The sequence below is a fragment of the Camelina sativa genome, chromosome 14 (genome assembly GCF_000633955.1).
Source record: "Camelina sativa cultivar DH55 chromosome 14, Cs, whole genome shotgun sequence".
Lineage (NCBI taxonomy): Eukaryota > Viridiplantae > Streptophyta > Magnoliopsida > Brassicales > Brassicaceae > Camelina > Camelina sativa.
The window spans coordinates 11,959,445-11,980,577 of record NC_025698.1 but is presented as its reverse complement, the minus strand read 5'-3'; the positions used below and the strand labels follow the sequence as shown (position 1 = coordinate 11,980,577).

At 38.7% G+C, this 21,133-nt stretch overlaps 3 protein-coding genes across 3 annotated transcripts; 2 read left to right on the top strand and 1 right to left on the bottom strand.

Moving 5' to 3' along the window:
• Positions 53-2,678, bottom strand: LOC104741107. Its single transcript, XM_010461887.2, has 2 exons — positions 641-2,678; positions 53-418 (listed from the first exon to the last, which is right to left on the bottom strand). The coding sequence occupies exons 1-2, from the start codon at positions 2,661-2,663 to the stop codon at positions 294-296; spliced, it is 2,148 nt and encodes a 715-aa protein (XP_010460189.1). The 5' UTR covers positions 2,664-2,678; the 3' UTR covers positions 53-293.
• LOC104741106 (metalloendoproteinase 3-MMP) lies at positions 14,221-15,657 on the top strand. The gene has a single exon (XM_010461885.2). It carries the CDS (start codon positions 14,412-14,414, stop codon positions 15,555-15,557), a length of 1,146 nt encoding a protein of 381 aa, XP_010460187.1. The 5' UTR covers positions 14,221-14,411; the 3' UTR covers positions 15,558-15,657.
• Positions 16,121-19,266, top strand: LOC104741105 (myosin heavy chain kinase B). Its single transcript, XM_010461884.2, has 2 exons — positions 16,121-16,878; positions 18,511-19,266. The coding sequence occupies exons 1-2, from the start codon at positions 16,322-16,324 to the stop codon at positions 19,217-19,219; spliced, it is 1,266 nt and encodes a 421-aa protein (XP_010460186.1). The 5' UTR covers positions 16,121-16,321; the 3' UTR covers positions 19,220-19,266.

Here is a 21,133-nt window from a genome sequence, read left to right as displayed (position 1 = left end):
AACTAATTGTTGGCCAAAGAAAGCTTGTACATCTATAATGCGATCACAATCATAAAGAACTGAGAGTTTTATTTCATCTTTGTAAAATAATGCTAAACCACCACTTGTCCCGCAGGGTTCAACAGTATACAAATTATTAAAACCAAACTTATTCTGAAACTTTTGCAAATAAGAAAAACATTTCTTAGTTTCTGATAAAAATAAAATGTCTGGTCGATGTTGCTTCCATAAATCACCCAAATACTTCTCTGTCAGATCAACCCCAATGCCCTGACAGTTCCAACTCAGGATCTTCACGTGTGCGCCGGTGGTTTCGGGAGAGCCACCGTCCCTTTCTTGACTTGACGACTACCATCCGCTGGTTTACCTCTCAAGGGAATATCTTGCCTCCCCTGACTCTTCTGTTTTTTTCCTGCACCTGCAGGTTTAGATAACGCCTTAGCCAATAACCGTTTCCCCGGAGAAGCCAAAGTCCTAACAACATTTTTAGCAACTATTCCTGAACCACTAACACCCTTTCTAACATTAGGCCTATTAAGTCTCACCCTATGTATTACCGGATCCACTAGCTTAACATCAGCCAAAGCGTTATTAACAAGACCCAAAACCGAATCCGGCAAGACTAAAACAGGAGGTTTACCTTGTGAATCACCAGTCATATCCGACTGTGAATCCGTACCCTGCTCGGTGAGAGTGTCGTCCTCCTTACCCAACTCAGTATCAGGTATAACCGCATCATCACCTTCGGGATATTCTCCCTCCTCCAACAAGTCATCATTCTCCTCCATAAAGCCAGTCTCCTCTCCCTCCTTGACCAATCCGGTGAGAGTCTCTTCCGGAGCAACCGTAACAGCCTGAGAAGTGGAACCTCTCCCAACCGCATCCTCTTCCTCTTGGGATCTCTTTGCAACAGCATTCTGTTTCACCGCGCTCCCCTGTTTGACCTTATACAACGGTTTTGGCCACACAGGTCCCATACCCTTTCGATTCAGATTGAAGGAAGGAACCTGTCCCTCTAACTCACCACTTAGCATCTGCGAACCTCTCTGTCCACCAGAGCCACTAGACTCCACAGCTGTAAACTGTTTTTTCTGTCCCCACGTTGAACCTTGGAACCTTTCTTGATATCGGGAACCATAAGCACCCCCATCTCCGTGCATACCCTCGTGACCCTGGAAATCCAAAGCCCTCTTAACATGCTTCCTTGGTTTCTCCCAACCACCTTCACTTTTGAATCCCCCTTGCTTACCCTGAAGATGATGTTTCAGAACAAACCGTTTATCCACTTGCTGTTCCGCGACCTGCTCCCCCGCTCCCTTCTTCAATTCTGGGCACTCACGCACATCATGAGTTAGACGAGAACAATGCTCACAAAAACCTGTCAGCTTCTCATACTCAAGGGAGACAATAACCTCATCTCCAAACTCAAAGGGAACAACCATCTTGAAAAGGAGAGGATTAAAGCCATTAACAGTCACACAGAAACTTCCAGTCTCCTCATCAATCTCCCTGAGAATACCCACCTTCTTACCTATTGCTCTCAAAGTCGCTTCTTCCCAAAGATGCATGGGAATACCCGTTACCTTAACCCAAAAGTTGATTGCGGAGGGATAAGTAGATGATATGATAGGCTCCCATTTCACCAACGCGAGCATCCACCCATCAAAATGGTATGGACCGTTCATCAGCACCGCCTGCAGTTCCTCTTCAGCCTCAAAATTAAACTGAAATAAGCCCTGACCCAAGTCTGCTCCTACCACCTTGTCCTCCAGCTTCCAAATCTTCGGTAGATTAGCCACCAAAGACTCCATTTGCTGAACACTTGGATTCATCAAACGCCCAATAAGAGTCAGTGAGAATTGTTGTATTCTCTGAGCCAAAACCGAATTAGCGATCCTCACTGTCTCCGTACGGACCAACGGAGCTTTGCCTTTGTTGAGTGCTAACTGAGACATGATAGACCACCAACGACACAACCAAAACTCCTTGAGGTCTGAAAAACACGACACCGCAAGACACAATTCTCTCAGAAAATCAGACAAATCGCCCACTGAAGAAAGAATGATCCAGCAGTTATAAAACCACCCTATCAAACTGAGCTCGCGGATAAATACCACTTGAACAAAACACCCATTGTCAAGGGATAGACAAAATCTGTCCGAAATTGATATCTCAGAGAACATCACAAAACATTCCAGAATCACCAATACAAGATCGTAACGAGATACCCATCTGACAAACCAAGGAAAGAGAATTGATCTCATACCATAATTAACATACCAATGAATCCTCCCGATAGTATATTCAGGTGGAGCCTCAATCAACATGATATGAAAATCTCGACAATGTATAACAAGCAAAATCAATCGCCATGCAATCCGGAAGCAAATCCTATCGCACTCGCAATCAACCCGAATCGAATCAACCTCAATAAAACCAACCCGATACAAATCCTCAATCCACCCGTACCGTATCGAATCCTCAATCAGCCCGATAAGATTCGATCCAACTCGATCCCCACCATAGAGAAAGAGATCCCGTAAGTCCCGAGTGAACCCAGACCAAATCGAAGACAGATTTCCGATCCATCTCCGAGATCCAAACGTAACCAGAGCACACGAAAGACCAATCTTCCGCCTCTCAACAGCACTGAACCAAAGCATATCAAACCCTAGATCGAATCGAAGACGATTGTCTTTGAGCTCAGTTTGTGGGTTTCTAGCTACCGTTTACTCGGTCAAAAGAGTTTGCGTGTTATAATATGTGGGTCAACTTTGTATTTTTTTCATTTTTCCATTATTTTCTCTTATTATTTTTCTAATTATATTTGATGCAGTTGCTTTTTTTATCTCCGTCAAATCTATACTATTATATGGGGAGCATATTTAGAAAAGAAAAAAAAATCAAATGGAATTTTATATATTGCCCCTTCAAAAAAAATATTAGAGAACAATAAAAAAACCAACAAGGACATGTTTGTCATTGTAAAAGGCAAAGACGCGCAGATCTTTTAGCGACCCAGAGAAACTGCGCTCGGATCTAGAATAAGAGTTCGGATCTGGAATAATGACATGGACGTTTAATGACAGATTTACCTGGAAAAAGAAAAGAATTAATTAATTACATCATTTGGGAATCATAATAAAATAAATCTTCCTATAATTCATACTTACCATTAATGTAATTTTCAAATTTCAAATTATAGGAATATATTTGGAAATATTGTAATCTTATATTTCTGATATTTTGGCAACTACTTTTGGTATATAACTACAAAATATGGAATGAGATAATCCATCAATTTAAACAAATTATGGAATAAGGTGATTCTAAATCGAATATATATACATTAAATAGAACATTAAATTGAGATATTCGAATTTATGGGAGCATATTCCTAAAACAGAAACTAAATATGCTATATATCTCAAAGATTATGTATAGATTTATTCTTATGTAACCTAAAATCATAATGCAAAAGCCAACTGTTTTTTATTATAAATATACATCATCCGATTTCTATCATTCTAAATAACCAAAATTTGAGACCCAATGAGCCTTTGTGGCTAGACGTCTAATTACGGACAATATTCTGCTCGCGCAAGAAAATTTCCATGCTCTGAGGACTAATCCAATCTGCAAGTCTAAATTTGTGGCGATAAAAACAGATATGAGCAAAGCTTATGATAGAGTAGAGTGGTCCTTTTTAGAAGCTTTGATGAGAAAACTGGGTTTTAATGAGAAGTGGCTTGAGTGGATTATGGGGTGCATTTCCACTGTCTCGTATCGTGTCCTTATAAATGGCGATGCCAAAGGAAATATAATCCCATCCAGAGGGTTGAGACAGGGAGATCCGTTATCTCCGTTCTTATTTATTATATGTACGGAAGCCTTAATTTCCCAGTTGCGAGGTGCCGAGGACGAGGGCCTCATCACGGGCCTGAAAATCGCACAGGGGAGCCCTCCAATATCACATTTGCTATTTGCTGATGACAGCTTATTTTTCTGTAAAGCTGAGATCCTACAGTGTGCGGAGTTGTTAAAAATAATTAATATCTATGGACCAGCCTCTGGACAACGCCTCAACATGGAGAAATCGGCAATTTTGTTTGGAAACAAAGTTCCAACCCATATAAAAACAGACATAAAGAATGCGATTGGTATCTACAAGGAAGGTGGCATGGGTATGTATCTTGGTTTGCCGGAGAAGCTCTGTGGCTCTAAGCAACAAGTTTTCTCCTTCGTGCAGGAACGTCTAAATAACAGAGTAAACGCATGGTCGGCAAGACTCCTCTCAAAGGGAGGTCGTGAAGTCCTCATCAAATCGGTAGCCCAAGCTCTTCCAACATATGTTATGTCATGTTTTCTTCTACCACAGGACATTTTGAACAAGCTACGTGGAGCTACTCAATCAAGGAGTCTCCATTGGATTGCTTGGGAAAAGATCTGTACCCCTCAATCAAGGGGAGGATTGGGATTTAGAGACCTCAAATCTTTTAACATTGCTCTGTTGGTAAACAAGTATGGCGCTTACTACGTTACCTGGATTCTCTATTGAGTAAGGTCTTGAAAGGGCGTTATTATAGATACTCAAACCCTTTGGACGTTAAAACGGTGAATTCCCCGTCTTTCGGGTGGAAAAGTTTGATGGCAGCAAAGAACCTTCTTCATGGGGGACTTAGGAAAAACATCAAGTCCGGTTTTAACACTAAGGTTTGGAGTAACAATTGGATCCCAGAAATACCTGCTTGTCCCGCAAATGATATTGGCGTAACCCGCAATCCTCATTTATATGTTGATCATTTTATTGATTTTGAGACAAAGGGGTGGAAAACAGAGATGATCTCGGGTCTTGTTGATCCAGCAGATGTGCCCCTAATCTTGGGACTCAAACCGAGCAGGACTTTTCAAGAGGATGACCATGTCTGGGTACATAACAAATCGGGTCAATATACAGTTAAATCGGGATACTTGATAGCCACACAACAGAACCTAGATGTTCTCGATGTATCAGAGCCAAGCATCACAAGTCTTAAAAGTCATGCGTGGAAACTGCGTACCTCCATGAAGATTAAACATTTCATATGGCAAGCGATATCCGGGTGTGTCTCTACAAATAGTTGGCTTGCAGACAGGCATTATGGAACAGATCGTTCGTGTGTAAGATGTGGTGCAGACGTGGAATCAATATACCACATACCTTTTGAATGTCCTCCAGCTGCACAGGTTTGGGCCCTCTCGGGGATACCTACAAGTCCGGGTGCTTTCCCGTGTCACGCTTTTTTCTCTAACTTCGATTTCCTCTTCTGGCGTGCTAAAGATCTGGGAACAGAGGAGGAGCAGTTACATAGCTTTCCTTGGATAGTCTGGTACATATGGAAAGCACGAAATGATAAGGTCTTTAATAACCGAGAGATCCTCCCGACTGACACCCTAAGCATTGCTCTCTCAGAATCAAAAGCATGGAAGATAGCTCAATTAGTGGAGGAAGCTGGAAATGAGGAGGTTATGACACCGCGAAAGAAATGACTAGCTCTACAGCTTTACTTACGGGTCGCTTGGTTTGTCAAGTAGATGGATCATGGAGAATGGAGGACAATGCGACAGGTATAGGATTTCGGTTGTCTGGCCCTGAGCCTATCTGGGGCCTAAAAGCAGTGCCATGTCTACTATCGCCTCTGCATGCGGAATTAGAGGCTTTATGTTGGGCTATGGACAGAGTTCTCTCCATGGGATATGCTATGGTCCACTTTGAGACAGATTGTCAAGAGATTGTGAGCATTACAGATGAATCAAAAGATTGGCCGGCGTTTGCTTCGGAGCTTGATTCCTTTCAATCTTTGCGTAGAAGGTTTACTATGTTCTCTATTGGTTTTATTCCTAGAACAAACAATGTCCGTGTCGATTGCATTGCGAAAGCGGCTCGAACACGAGGTTTTTTCTTTTCCCATGTAAGTCCGCAGATTCTAGATTGGTTAGCTCATCAAGCTATCCTATTTGAACCGGCTTAATAAGATATGGAGATTTTGATGTCAAAAAAAAAAAAATACCGAAATTTACTCCAAAACATCGATCACAAAAGAAGAAAAACCAAAAAATGTTTGTCGGATCCACATATATTAATAAGTTGGCATATCCAGGTCAAGATACTCCACCCATGGAAGCAATTGATAGACTTTTTCTTTCGTATAATGAACATCAATAACTTTTTCAGACAATTTTGTAACTCTAACAATTTTGCAGCTGATAAACCAAATACAAAACTATCTATAAGCAATTGATAGTTCCGTAAATCAAGATGACAATATCATTACTGGTGAAGTCCGTTCGTAAAAAGTTTGTAAGATATTACAAATATGAGTTCACAAGAATTTTACCACTATCTCATTGAAGAGTTCCATCAATGTGAGGAAACGGCAAAAACCAAAGAAATTCCAGAAATCCAAGAATTTGAACGATTAGGCAAAAGTAAGCTTATTCTAACCTACCTACCAAAGAATTTTAATTTGATCTGTCAAATTATATTAAATTAATGTTTTGCATTGCCAGGTTCTCACACATATGAACATACTATCAAAATCAGCAAGCATTTTTACTCTAAAGGTGATTCAATGCATTTATAATTTTCAGAAATATGGATCTATTCATTCAACTTATCTGCTATCTAACATTCCAATTCTTTCATCTTTTGTAAAAATATTCATGTTGAATCTATGATTTTCATGATGTGCCATTGCAATAATATATAAGAAACAGGTGTATTTTTTTGGTACCTTTAATTTGTCACTAAATCCATAATATATGTCTAGGTTTGCAAATGTATCACATTTGGCGTTTTAAGCAGTCTACCCGACCAGAGGAGATAAAAAATCTACAGTCACATGATTTATTTTTACAAAAAGATATGTTAATAGAAAACAAAAAAAACCTTATGTGATACGTACGTAGATTTCTTGAAGACCAAGCTCTCCGTGACAAACATCACACAATCATCACTGGAAATTTCGATCTCAACAACAATATAAGAATCCTAAAGTTATAATTTTTATGATCCTAAAAACTAAAATTATAGGGTTTCACAATCCTAAAAACTAGAGATTTACGAAAATTTGATTTTTACTAATATAATTAATGAAATTTTTTAATTCTATAGGGAAGACCATCCTGAGTAATTTTAAAAAATAAAGACATCGGCAGTGAAAGAAAGTAACCAGGATCCGCTTAACCAGTTATAGATAAAGGTAGGTCTACTCCAATCCCTCAGCCAATAAACAATAAAGTAGGCACATTTCCCTATTTCTCAAAGAAAAAAAAAAGATTGAATGAGAAATAAATGTACTCAGACAAGATTATAAAATTTAGATAGTTAAATTAAATTTTATTTGAATCCAAAATTTACGATGAAACGGTTATTATTTTAAAGGTTTTGAAATTTGATGAAAGTAAACCAATATAAGTTTATGTTATACATGTTATACTAAATAATTATATATACAAATAAAATTTTATATAGATCCAAATCTTTTAACTACTTTCTTATCAGTTGGATTAAAATATACAATCTCAAATAAATAAATTATTATTAAAATTACGGTTATAAGATAAAAACAAGACATACCATATATGAGACGAGACAAGTTCTCGAAACAGATATACTATCTTTCGCTTACTATATTTTGATATACATATCTAATCATTTTTTTTCTAAACCGAACTGAAAATAAATTGAATATTAAATTGGTAAAAAGTTGGATTATGCATGTTAATAACATTTTTAACAAATACGTTTACAAATGTAACTCCTTATGTACGTAAAATAGTGTAAACCTAATTGTAAATTTCGTTTTTTTTTTGAAAATTAATTCCGCACGTATGTGCGGGTCCAACCCTAGTATATATTACTTTGGTATTCAACATGCAGATCCTATACCACTTTGGTATTCAACATGCTGATTCTATACAACTTTTCTGTGATAACTAAGCAGTATTTGATATTGCTGCCAACCCAGTTTTTCATGAACGTACTAAACACATAGAAGCGGATTGTGAATTTGTCAGAGATGCAATCAAGGCGGGAATTATTGCAATTTTCAAGATCCATATTATCAACCAGCTTGCTGACATTTTCACCAAGTCCCTTGGAGTTCTGCAGTTTACTTATTTTCTTCGCAAGTTGGGCATTCAAGACTTTCATGCACCAACTTGAGAGCAATGTTTTTAAAACCGGACCGGTAACTGAACCGGAAAAGCTTTTGGGTCATGAGTTAATATGGTTCAACCGGGGTCAACCGGGTTCAATTGATTGTGATGATATTTTTATAAATAATAGGTATGAATATGTTTTCTATTTTTTCTTTCAATGATTACAACTATGATATAATTGGTTATACCAAATAAAATACTTCAATAATCATAATGTTTTAAAGAAACCTTAAAAAGTAATAAACTCAAAGTGTAACAAACTAACCATTACCAATAAAATATTTTAGTAATCAGTCTCTTCTATTATTACGTACACTAGGGAAAAAAATGAACACCAAATTGATTACCAAAACTATCTTGATTTTGAAGATTTGTGGTGTGAGTTGCAGATATTTCAACTAGAAGGAAAAAAACTAGTATGAAAAGTAAAAAGTTCAATTACGGGAATTTTTATTTTAAAAAACCTAACTATTGCTAAGAATAAAGCTAGAAAAAATAATTAATTGCACTCGTTTTTACAAAAAAAGTTAGAACCCGGTTTTATCCGGTTTAATGGTTCACCGGTTTTTGGGTTTTTGGGTTTTTGGCGGGTTGATATGTTTTTTTACCGGTTCAAATTTCTTTGGGTTTTGATATTAACCCAACCCGGATATGTTGCCGGTTCACGGGTTAACGTGGTTCGACCGCCGGTCCGGTCCGGTTTTGAAAACATTGCTTGAGAGAGAGTATTAGAGAATATTGTGTAAATCTCTATAATTATGTTATATTACCTTATTTTATATCTTGGTCATCAAGTTTAGAAAATTCTCTTAGGTTATCTCCAATGGGGGTTTTAAGAGACGTTTTAGTGGAAAGGTAGAAAAAAAATGAGAAAGGGGAAAAAAAAAAAAAGAGCTCCTCTTATTTAGTTTTATTGAGAACAATTTTTTTTGGCCCGATTGTGTTCTTTCCCTTCCTCTTTCTCGCTCTCTGTTGCGAATCTCTTAATCGGAGGAGATTGAATCAGTTGGAATCGTTGGAAATGGAATGGAGATTGGAATCGAAAGCTACGAGACGAGCAGAGAGGCCAACACTAAAAAAAGCAGGCTTTGATCTCAGTACCTCCACCTACGAAACCTGATCCCTCCACTGCTGCTCTTGCTCAAGCTTACGCTCCCGGTCAGGTACCATCCACGAGACTCTCGCTTTTAGTTCTCCCTCCTGTTATATATGCAAATCTTCGGTGAAATTAGTAGTATCCAATGATAATGTTTTTTGTGTGTGTGTTGGATCGTTTAAATTTCTGTAACTTATATCTGGATGCATCTAGTTAATCAATAAACTAGATAATTGTATGTTATATATAAACGGCCTTATTGGTGTTTATATAGGATCCATCTTGGAAGAGTATCAACATGCGTTCCATGATCAAATTGGTGTTGTTTGTGTTGTTGGTTCTTTCTTTTCACTCTCAATCTTTGTCTAAATCCCTGTTTCTTAGCTAATGAGAGTGTATGGAGCATTGATGTGGTCGCTTGGTGAATCTTAGTGGTGTGATAGAAATTGCTTTCTTTTCCTTTATTTTGTGAATCATGATTGTAACAAGAGCTGATCTAGACACCTTTAGTTTAGACCTGATAGTCCATCTCCTATCCGAGTCAGTCCTTCTTCTAACTCTTCAGTTTATCATGAGGGGAAGAAGGATCAGGCACCTAGTGTGGAGTATAATCATGAAGGCACTAAAGAGCAGTTTGAAGAAAATATCATTTAGTGATGTTGTTATTGGTGATGATGATGTGAGTAGAGCAGTCTTGTTGAGCCTAGGTATGGATGCTTTCTCTTATGATATTAGATTCGGTTTGAGCAGTCTTTGTATGTGTGGCTAATAGATGTCATTTTTGGTTTACGTTAGAGTAGGGAATAACCTGTATTCGATACATCTCATAGGAGAGAACTGGTTTGATGCCTCCTTGTCTGTTTAAAATGGTTTTGGGAACTATCTTTTATCATGATCTTACTGCGTTCTTCCATGTAAACTTAAGCTCATAGTGTGAGATTCAATAGTAATAACACTTTAGATCATGAATAAGCAACAGTTAAATAGATCGAAAAATTCTTTAGCTCATTTTGGAATAGATACTACTCATATAACTCCCTTTAGTAGACTTGTGATATTTATTCTTTGGCACAAATGGTTTTTTTCTTCTTAACAAATTGTGATGTTAGTTGTGCAATCAGTCGTCTTTCTTGTCATTTTCATACCTAGTACCAGCATTGCTCCTTTTACGATTCCGTTTTGGTGAACAAATGTTGAAAACCTCTTATTGAATTTTTCAGTGAAGTTGGTGAATCAGACGATGAGTTCCATCATGGAAGTGGTAAAAGCTGTATGTGCACAATCATGTGAAATCACCTTCTTCTCTCTTTTAAGTAACAAAGAGCTTTAATATAGTTTGTGGTAGATGCTCTTTTCTCCAGCGAGTTTTGAGTTCTCTCTTATTCAGGACACCTTTGTTATTTATACATATAGCGAGTAAGTGAGAAATGAGACAGATGACAGGAGAGAGAGAGATGGTTTGCAAAAGATTGGATATCCCACAGGGCACTGCACTAGAGAAGCAGTTTCCAAGTATTGCTGCAATGGCAATGATGAAGAAGGCTCTGAGCGGTTTAAACCCGACCGGCTGTAGAAAGACCAACTCCCTCTTCGTCTGGAATGTTGAAGATGTAAGGTGAAACCAATTCTGTAACGCCAATCTTGCTGGTGTCTGGACACAATACAAAACTAGTATCTACCTACTTCAAATAAACTTGGATTTGTGTCAGCAAAATGTATATGTACTCTCAATACTGGACTGGTGTAATCATTTTCACCGTGTGAGATATAAGTAAATTTCTAGAGCCTTGTTTCAAAACATTATTGTTATTTCCAAAATCTCAAAATTAAGAGACTCAAAATTAAAACCCACCATTGGAAGGGAAAATTTTAATTAAGATTCCCAAAGTTCTTATTCTACTAAAAGTACATAATATATTAATAAAAGAAATTTAATAGGCCCAAAAATATAACTCCCCATTGAGGTTGCCCTTAGGACTTCTAGAGTTGTATATATATGTTTGTAAAGATTAATGGAAGATGAACTTTCTCGCCTCCAATATTGTCACATACGCAAGGAAAGTCTTGTCTTTTACCAGTTAAACTAGATTAGGACCTGTGCTAAAGCATGTGTTGTCGTTCTTTTTTTTGACGACCACTGGGTTAGCTAGCCATTCTGGATACTTTACTTCAACGATAGACCTAGCGCCAAGCAGTTTTTCCACTTCGTCATTGATTGCCTGTGATCGTTCCGGTCCTAAAGTCCAACTTTTTTGCTTGACGGGTTTATGCGTAGAGTCGGCGTTGAGTTTGTGCGTTGTGACCGTAGGGTCGATACCTTTCATATCCCCTACCGACCATGCGAAGGTTGTAGTGTTGGTTCGTAGAAAGAGGATTAGTTCGTCGCGCATTGCTGAAGTTATCTCCGTTCTGATATTCACACATCGCTTCTCATCTGTCTCATCAATTTTCACCTCTTCTGTTGCGGTGACGCCTTGCTGGATAGGAGTCGGCCTTCCATCAGTCGGTGATGGGTTGTCACTGCCGACCTGGTGCTTTGGTTGCTATAACTTCTTTACCGTGCGAATCTTATGTCAAATCAGAAAACAAGCCCTTGCGCTATGATGGTTACCGCGCAACGTATACACGCCTTTTGGGGTTGGGAATTTAATGCACTGGTGATACGTTGATGGGAAATGGCTTGACTGTCCGTCGCATCGGTGTGGTAGCGAGCCTTTGGGAAAAGGGTGTTCGTCGTGTCGCTTCGAGCAAAAGGTCCAGTTCTGGTGCTTTGCTCATTGCTTTGGGAAACGTCGTCGCTATTTCTTGTATTTTGTCCTTAATCTCCATCAGTTCGGCGTCCTTGATACCATTTGGTTCTTCAATCGTTGCAGTGGAGCGAAGTCCTCGATCGCCAACCTGTACTTGTGGTGTCGTGGTTGTTCCAACGGTGTCAAGACTTGCCGGATTTGGCCAAGTTGCATGGAGATAGTTGATTTCTTCTTGTGACCTGGCTTGCGCTGTGGCCGCGCGTCCAGGCGAGTGTTTGTCCGCTGCTCTTGTTGGTCAAGGCGTGTCATTATCCCGCGGAATAGCTCGTCAATACTGGCGATGAATTGGTCGGCGAACAGAGCGAGCTGTTCGGGGGTCTATGTTACTTCGGTGGTCACCGGGCTCGCTAGATTCGTAGCTATGATGAACTCTCCGGGGCTGTCTGTGAGTGTAGCCTTCCTCGGGGCGTCTGGGGTTGGAAGAGTTGCGTCTCCCGCTTGATCTGTTATTGGGGTGATCGTTCCTCCCGACGACCCTATCCCCTGATTTTTGTTCTTTGCATTTCCTGTCATCTTGTCTATCGTTCGTAGGTCCGTCTTCTAAGTCTTTGAAAGAAAACTTTGACTTGATTCCCCCTATCTGGTGCGCCAAATTGTTGATGTTCAGATCAGTCACAATTAAAGAATTTAGTTTGGTGAAAAGGAGGTCGAAATTCTCTTATTAACTCGGTGCCGGAGCACAAAAGGATCGGGCTACAAAAGGATTAGACAAGCCGAGCTAGTGGTAAATAAAGCAACAACGAGCTGCGAGCTCGTCAATTCTATAGTTTTCAAGTGAGATCGTCTACTATCCTTCTCTCTGTTTTTGTCCACCTTTTTTTTTGGACCTTCTATATAAATACCGTACGCCCGTATTTATAGGTAATCGTGTCGGTTCGTCCCCGAAAAAACCATAATGCCCTTCCTTAGCTTTCATATTTACTTAAACCTTTTCTAGGCCGGACCTTTTGTGGGAGCGAAGATCCACCCCCAACAGCACCCCCAACAGCTACCCCCAAAATCTTGTTCTGAGCCAAGTCTAAACTCTTCCTTATGCCTCGCTTGGATGGTCTACGGATCGAACGCCACCACAACGGTTGTAGGCTGTATATGCTATTTTGTTTGTAAGCCGTAGCCTCATGATTCATATATATAATAAGTCAAAAACTAATCGTCTGTAAAGCAAACTTCAATTTGTGGTGATATTAACCCAAAACCACACAAAAATGTAAATTAAACTTTGTTCCTATAAGTTTGTCAAAAAAATATATCATGACTGCCGAAATTAAATCTAAGCTGGAAACCCTAAGGTTTTATATATCTAATCCTTAAGTTCTAACTTTATATATTTTGTGTAGACGAGCCGGATGGAAACGGGCTTCGAACTTTTACATGTTAACCCATTAGGAAAATAAATTAGTGGCCTAACAAACAAGTCATGTCATTTTCGACCAATAACAAATAGTATACCTTTAGGAAAAGTTATAATTCAAATTATTAAAAAAAAAAAAAAAAAAAACTATTGGAAACTTCAACCAATTTAGTTGATTCTACCGCCTTCAACCATTTTTATTTGCATTTTTCTTTTAAATTTTTTTGAATTTAAACAGTCCTCTACCATTCGTCAATCTCAATTTCTAGACCAAGACTTAACCGAAGCCTAATTCATACACCAAGCAAATGTTATTATCAAGAAAACGACACCATTTATTGGCAGAACCGCAGAAGCATCTTTACTCTTGTTTCCTCACTAAGACCTTTGAAAAATGCCGAGGACGGAGGAAGTTTCCTTTGAATGATTTCAGGATTTTTCAACAATGAAAATTCAAACTAGCTTCAACGACTCTATACTTGTTTTTGCATTATCTATGCCCACTCGCTANAAAAAAAAAAAAAAAAAAAAGACTATTGGAAACTTCAACCAATTTAGTTGATTCTACCGCCTTCAACCATTTTTATTTGCATTTTTCTTTTAAATTTTTTTGAATTTAAACAGTCCTCTACCATTCGTCAATCTCAATTTCTAGACCAAGACTTAACCGAAGCCTAATTCATACACCAAGCAAATGTTATTATCAAGAAAACGACACCATTTATTGGCAGAACCGCAGAAGCATCTTTACTCTTGTTTCCTCACTAAGACCTTTGAAAAATGCCGAGGACGGAGGAAGTTTCCTTTGAATGATTTCAGGATTTTTCAACAATGAAAATTCAAACTAGCTTCAACGACTCTATACTTGTTTTTGCATTATCTATGCCCACTCGCTAATTCTCTTATAAATCTCAATATTACCTCTTCATTACAAAGTTTATAATCCAAAACCATGACCATGATGAGGATTTGTATTTTCGGGGTTTTCTTGTTGTTCTTCGTTCATTCTCCAGTCTCCGCCGGTTTCTATCCCAATTCCTCAGCCATTCCGCTGGAGCTCATCCGTAACGCCACCGGAAACCTTTGGAACTCTTTCTTGAACTTCACCGGATGTCATGTCGGCGAGACATATGATGGTCTCTACAAGCTTAAACAGTACTTCCAACATTTTGGCTACATCCCCGAAACTCTCTCCGGAAACTTCACGGACGACTTCGACGATATCCTCAAGAACGCCGTCGAGATGTACCAGAGAAACTTCCGGCTAAACGTCACCGGTGTACTCGACGAGCTCACTCTCAAACACGTCATGATCCCACGTTGCGGTAACCCCGACGTAGTCAACGGCACATCAACTATGCATAGCGGTAGAAGAACCTACGAGGTCTCCTTCTCCGGGCGGAGTCAACGTTTCCACGCCGTCAAACGCTACTCTCTTTTCCCCGGAGAGCCACGGTGGCCGAGCAATCGCCGTGATCTAACCTACGCGTTCGATCCGCGAAACAAGTTGACCGAAGAGGTCAAGACCGTGTTCTCACGCGCGTTCGCTCGTTGGGCACAGGTAACTCCCCTTACGTTCACCCGCGTGCAGAGTTTCAGAACCTCCGACATCTTCATCGGGTTCTACGCAGGCGAGCACGGTGACGGAGAACCGTTCGACGGCCCATTGAGAACGTTGGCTCACGCGTTCTCGCCCCCTACCGGACACTTTCACCTCGACGCAGAAGAGAACTGGATCATCTCCAGCGAAGGCGGAGACGGTGTTCTCTCCGTGACTGAGGCTATTGATCTTGAATCGGTGGCTGTTCACGAGATCGGACATCTTCTAGGGTTAGGCCATTCCTCGGTCGAAGGTTCCATCATGTACCCAACCATCACGACGGGGATGCGTAAAGTAGAATTAACGACCAATGACGTGGAAGGAGTCCAGTATTTGTACGGTGAGAATCCTAACCTCAACGGTTCTGTTGTTCCACCACCGTCCACTCAACAGCGAGACACTGGGGAATCCGGTGCTGCTAGTAGAATCGACGGTTCTAGATTGGTTTTGACTAGTCTACTTCTCTCAACCGTTAGATTGTTTTTGTATTTAGTGTAGATAAAATTAGTCAGATTATGACACGGTTTATATTCTTTCTGTTTTTTTGTATATTCTCTTTCTTACATTGTTCTTCATTAATTCATGCATAGTTTCTATTTTTGAACATATAATACTTTTTTATATATACGAAATGAAATTCATGACTCAAAAGTTCATATAACTATTGGTTTTTTTTACAGTAAATTTGAGACTTTTATTTGAACTTTTATGATCTTTAAATTGATAGCAACAATCGATGGGGGACCATTATAACTACAAATAATGATGACAATTTGACCATGGTAAAGGAATTTTATCATAATAACTTTAGAAGCATCGGGTTTGATCTCTCCTCAACTCAAGAAATACAATTTAATACTACTACTATGTCGAAATCAAAACAGATATTATAAGGAAAATACAATAATCACAAAAAGGTAAGTTAGGAACACAAAGATATGTTAATTTAATATAAACACATCATCACACTATCACACTAACGACACATGGGATCAATTAGTCCCCCCCACCCTACACTACCCTTAACCTTTTCTTTTAATTATCTTTCACCTTTCTATATAATTCTCCATCAACGCCCATTTTTTTATAAATGTTTATGGCTAAACCAAATAGCTTAATTATAATAAACTCCCCAAATCCTCCCTACCTATGCTAGGGATACGACTCATTGTATAAAGCAAAGCATATCCACGAGTATTCCCGACAACACCAAAACAAACAAATAAAATCTCTATCTCTAGCTCGCTCAAGAAGTAAGAACAATGGGTTTGCTCCCATGCTCTTGTCCCCTGCCTTGTAATAAAAACAGATCAGAGTGTGAAACGAAATCTACTCATCACCAATCAGAATCCTCCACGTCATCATCATCTTTGTTGTCTCAGCCAAGTCTCCCATTGGTTCCTTCGCTGTCTTTCCAGCCGCAGAGCTCGAGCGTCTATCACCAGTGCTTAGCCACTCTCAAAGGTCACTCCTCGTACGTCTCTTCTCTCGCCGTATCCGATAAATTACTCTACACAGGCTCTTCCAACAGCGAGATACGTGTATGGCCCCGTAAACCTCCTTTCTCGCCGGAATATTCCACCGGCGATGACCGTAACATAGTTTCTACAGGAAACGGAGGGGTTAAATCGCTGGTGATTCTCGGAGACAAGCTAATAAGCGCTCATCAGGATCACAAGATTCGTGTTTGGAGGATCATCGACGAGAGCAGTACACGCAGAGATCAGAGGTACAAGTGCGTGGCGACTCTTCCGACGATGAACGACCGTTTCAAGAATCTCTTCAGTAGCAAAAGCTACGTGGAAGTCCGACGGCACAAGTGTTAGGATATTGTAAGATATGATTTGGTAATCAAATCATATCTCTTAGCTTGGTAATCAAGGAAAAATCTTAATCACTTAATATATGATTTGATTGTATACTATTTAGGAAGATTTACATCTACCATTTAAAGAAATATCTTTGTATATATATGAAGCCTTATGGCCATTGATAATAAAACAAGAAAACCTTTTCCAAAATTATGTTTTCTTGACATGGTATCAGAGCCAGGTTAATCTTGTGGATCGATTATAACAACGACGGTGATGAAGATGACAACGATGAAGACGGTGCCTAGATCCGATGATGAAAAGATGCGACAGTGGAAAGCAAGAAGATGAACATGAAGAAGTTTTTGACAGTGGAAAGCAAGAAGATGAACATGAAGAAGTTTTTGCCATCTTACGTTCTGTTAGAACCCGACAAACCCGACGAACCCGATGACGATGAACCCGACAAACCTGACAAACTCGACGAACCCGACGAACCCGGCAAACTTGATAAACAAGAACACGACTTGAAGGATTTGAAGGAATCCTTGTGTCACACACAACTCTTGTGTTGTGACATCAACGACAAGAAAAACCGAAACCGAGATGACTCAATGGGTGATGAATACCGACCAAAACCGAGATGTGAAGATAAGGACATGATCAAGTTCAAGTTGGGCGTTTGCAAGCGGCATGCTCCAGCTTGAGGGAGGGTGTTAGGATATTGTAAGATATGATTTGGTAATCAAATCATATCTCTTAGCTTGGTAATCAAGGAAAAATCTTAATCACTTAATATATGATTTGATTGTATACTATTTAGGAAGATTTACATCTACCATTTAAAGAAATATCTTTGTATATATATGAAGCCTTATGGCCATTGATAATAAAACAAGAAAACCTTTTCCAAAATTATGTTTTCTTGACATGGTATCAGAGCCAAGTTAATCTTGTGGATCGATTATAACAACGACGGTGATGAAGATGACAACGATGAAGACGGTGCCTAGATCCGATGATGAAAAGATGCGACAGTGGAAAGCAAGAAGATGAACATGAAGAAGTTTTTGACAGTGGAAAGCAAGAAGATGAACATGAAGAAGTTTTTGCCATCTTACGTTCTGTTAGAACCCGACAAACCCGACGAACCCGATGACGATGAACCCGACAAACCTGACAAACTCGACGAACCCGACGAACCCGGCAAACTTGATAAACAAGAACACGACTTGAAGGATTTGAAGGAATCCTTGTGTCACACACAACTCTTGTGTTGTGACATCAACGACAAGAAAAACCGAAACCGAGATGACTCAATGGGTGATGAATACCGACCAAAACCGAGATGTGAAGATAAGGACATGATCAAGTTCAAGTTGGGCGTTTGCAAGCGGCATGCTCCAGCTTGAGGGAGGGTGTTAGGATATTGTAAGATATGATTTGGTAATCAAATCATATCTCTTAGCTTGGTAATCAAGGAAAAATCTTAATCACTTAATATATGATTTGATTGTATACTATTTAGGAAGATTTACATCTACCATTTAAAGAAATATCTTTGTATATATATGAAGCCTTATGGCCATTGATAATAAAACAAGAAAACCTTTTCCAAAATTATGTTTTCTTGACAACAAGAAGTGCACGTGGGTTCACCACGTGGACGCCGTGTCATCTCTCACCTTATCACAAGACGGCTCTATGCTTTACTCTGCTTCGTGGGACCGAAGTTTCAAGATATGGAGAACCTCCGATTTCAAATGCTTAGAGTCTATCGAAAAGGCTCACGACGATGCCATCAACGCCATCGTGGTGTCTCCTGACGGGTTTGTCTACACGGGCTCGGCAGATAAGAAGATCAAAGTGTGGAACAAGAAAGACAAGAAACACTATCTCGTCGCTACTCTGACTAAACATCTATCGGCAGTGAATGCGTTGGCGGTGAGTGAAGACGGGAAGGTTCTTTACTCAGGAGCGTGTGATAGATCGATTCTTGTGTGGGAGAGATTAAGCAAAGAAGATGATGGTGTTGATGGTGAATTACTACATATGTCTGTGGTGGGAGCTTTAAGGGGACACACTAAGGCGATTATGTGTTTAGCGGTTGCGTCTGATTTGGTGTTGAGTGGATCAGCGGATAAGAGCTTGAGGGTTTGGAAGAGAGGATTAATGGAGAAAGAGGGTTATTCTTGTTTGGCGGTTTTGGAAGGACATACCAAGTCAGTTAAGTGTTTGGCCGTATCAGTTTCTGATTCCGATTCTAATTCAGATTATACTTGTATGGTTTATAGTGGGAGTCTTGATCTTTCTGTTAAGGTTTGGAACTTAAGGGTCTCATCTATTTAACTACTTATTTACAAATTACATTCTGTGTCGTGACCATTGGTTAATCTCTCTGAATTAGTCTATATATATTTACTTACGAATGTGTTATACAATAATTAATGGAGCTAGCTAGGGTTGGTCACAAACCTATCACACTCGGTAGGACACTTTCATATGAAGATTACATATTACAAGTTCGTTCACCTCCGTATACCATATTCTTATAGAACAAATCCAAATATATGAGATTTTTTCCGTTTTTGATTGTTGCTATATGTTATTCGAAATGACCTTTACGGCTTCACACGAACTTATGTGTATTGTTTTAGAAAATCAAAATACTTTTGTTTGCTCCATCTTAAATATAGAGTTAAAGTACTAATTAAACAAAGAATGACGACAGAGACTTATAAAACTTGCATGTTTCGACAACGTCGAAGTTGAGCATCAAGACCATGTGGTCTGGTGGTGTGATTTATTTTTGGTAGAACCGTACAAGTTATCAATCTGGAATTTGTGTATGTGACAATCGGCAAGATAAATAAAATTGATTAAATTTAGAAGCATGGAACTTTTTAGTAACGAATCACGTAGTTTTGTCTTCCACTATGACTAGATTTTTGTGTTATATAGTATAATGATAGAAATGTAAATCGCATCATACACGTGAAGTATGGGGGAAACAAAAACTTCCATACTTTACGTGCAGATAATTGAATATTACATTGAATGATATCAAAAAAATTTTGTGCTGATATGAGATATTCTACATTGAAATATATATACTCTGTGCCTACCTACCTACATGTACAATTTACTAAAACTGTAACAATACAATTATTGGGCTTTCAGTTGTAAGGCCCATAATCTATAGATCATTTTAGTACGATGATACAACAAATCCATCAACAAGGCAACAATCCTAAGCATAATGACGTTTTGTTGTGATCGTAAAGGGGTCCAGTTCCAATCATTTTCGTAGTAGGAATCTGGTGATCATTTTAATTATAATGTAATAATACGTCTCGATCTCGTGAAGTGAAAGTAACATTTTGAAAACTGCAAATATCTCTTTCTCCAATGTATTATTTCTATCTACAATAATCAAAGACGGTAATGTATTTCTTAGACATTAGTATTGTATTGTTTTATACTTAGTTTATACAACGAACTAATCAAAAATATAATATACACACTAACTAAATTTAAAATGATCCTCGATAGAGCCCAACAAAAGATTTGGCAAGGTTTTATTAGAAAACGAACCCAAACATGATGATGAGCCTCTGATTGTGTTGAAGTGTCCTCGTCGACATCGTTCTATATATATTTTTAATTAATAAATCTCTCATATTGTGTGGACCATTTTTTTGAATATATTTGGTAAAATATTCTTCAAAAAGTTGTACACTGATGCAAGCCAGCATCACAGGTCTTTTTGTGATAATAGGACAGAAAATAAAATAAAAACTTAATACAATTTTTTGACGTTAATGGCTAATTAAATTGAATTATACTGTTTTATTTACATATAGAATAATTAATTTTCTTGTTTGTAGACTTTAAATAGTTAACAATACTGTTCACTATTCAACCCTACCCATATAGTAATATTTTTTTTTTTGGGGTTTTAACCATATATGGTTAAATTCATACTCTTTTCGAATGCCCGCCAACAAGACATGTTTGGGTTTTGTCACAGTTTCTGACAGCTTATGGTGCTTTCCCATCGGGCTCCGTTTTCACAAATATGGATTTTTTTTTTTTGCGGTTTACAAACGTCCCCTCACAGGAAATTTTTTTTTGGCTTATGTGGTAAATCTGGAAAGCACGTAATGATAAACTTTTTAGTAATCTAGATTCAAATCCTCTTGCAGTGTTGTGACTAGCAGAGGATGAGGCAAAAACCTGGGTTATGGCTCAGACAGAGGAAAC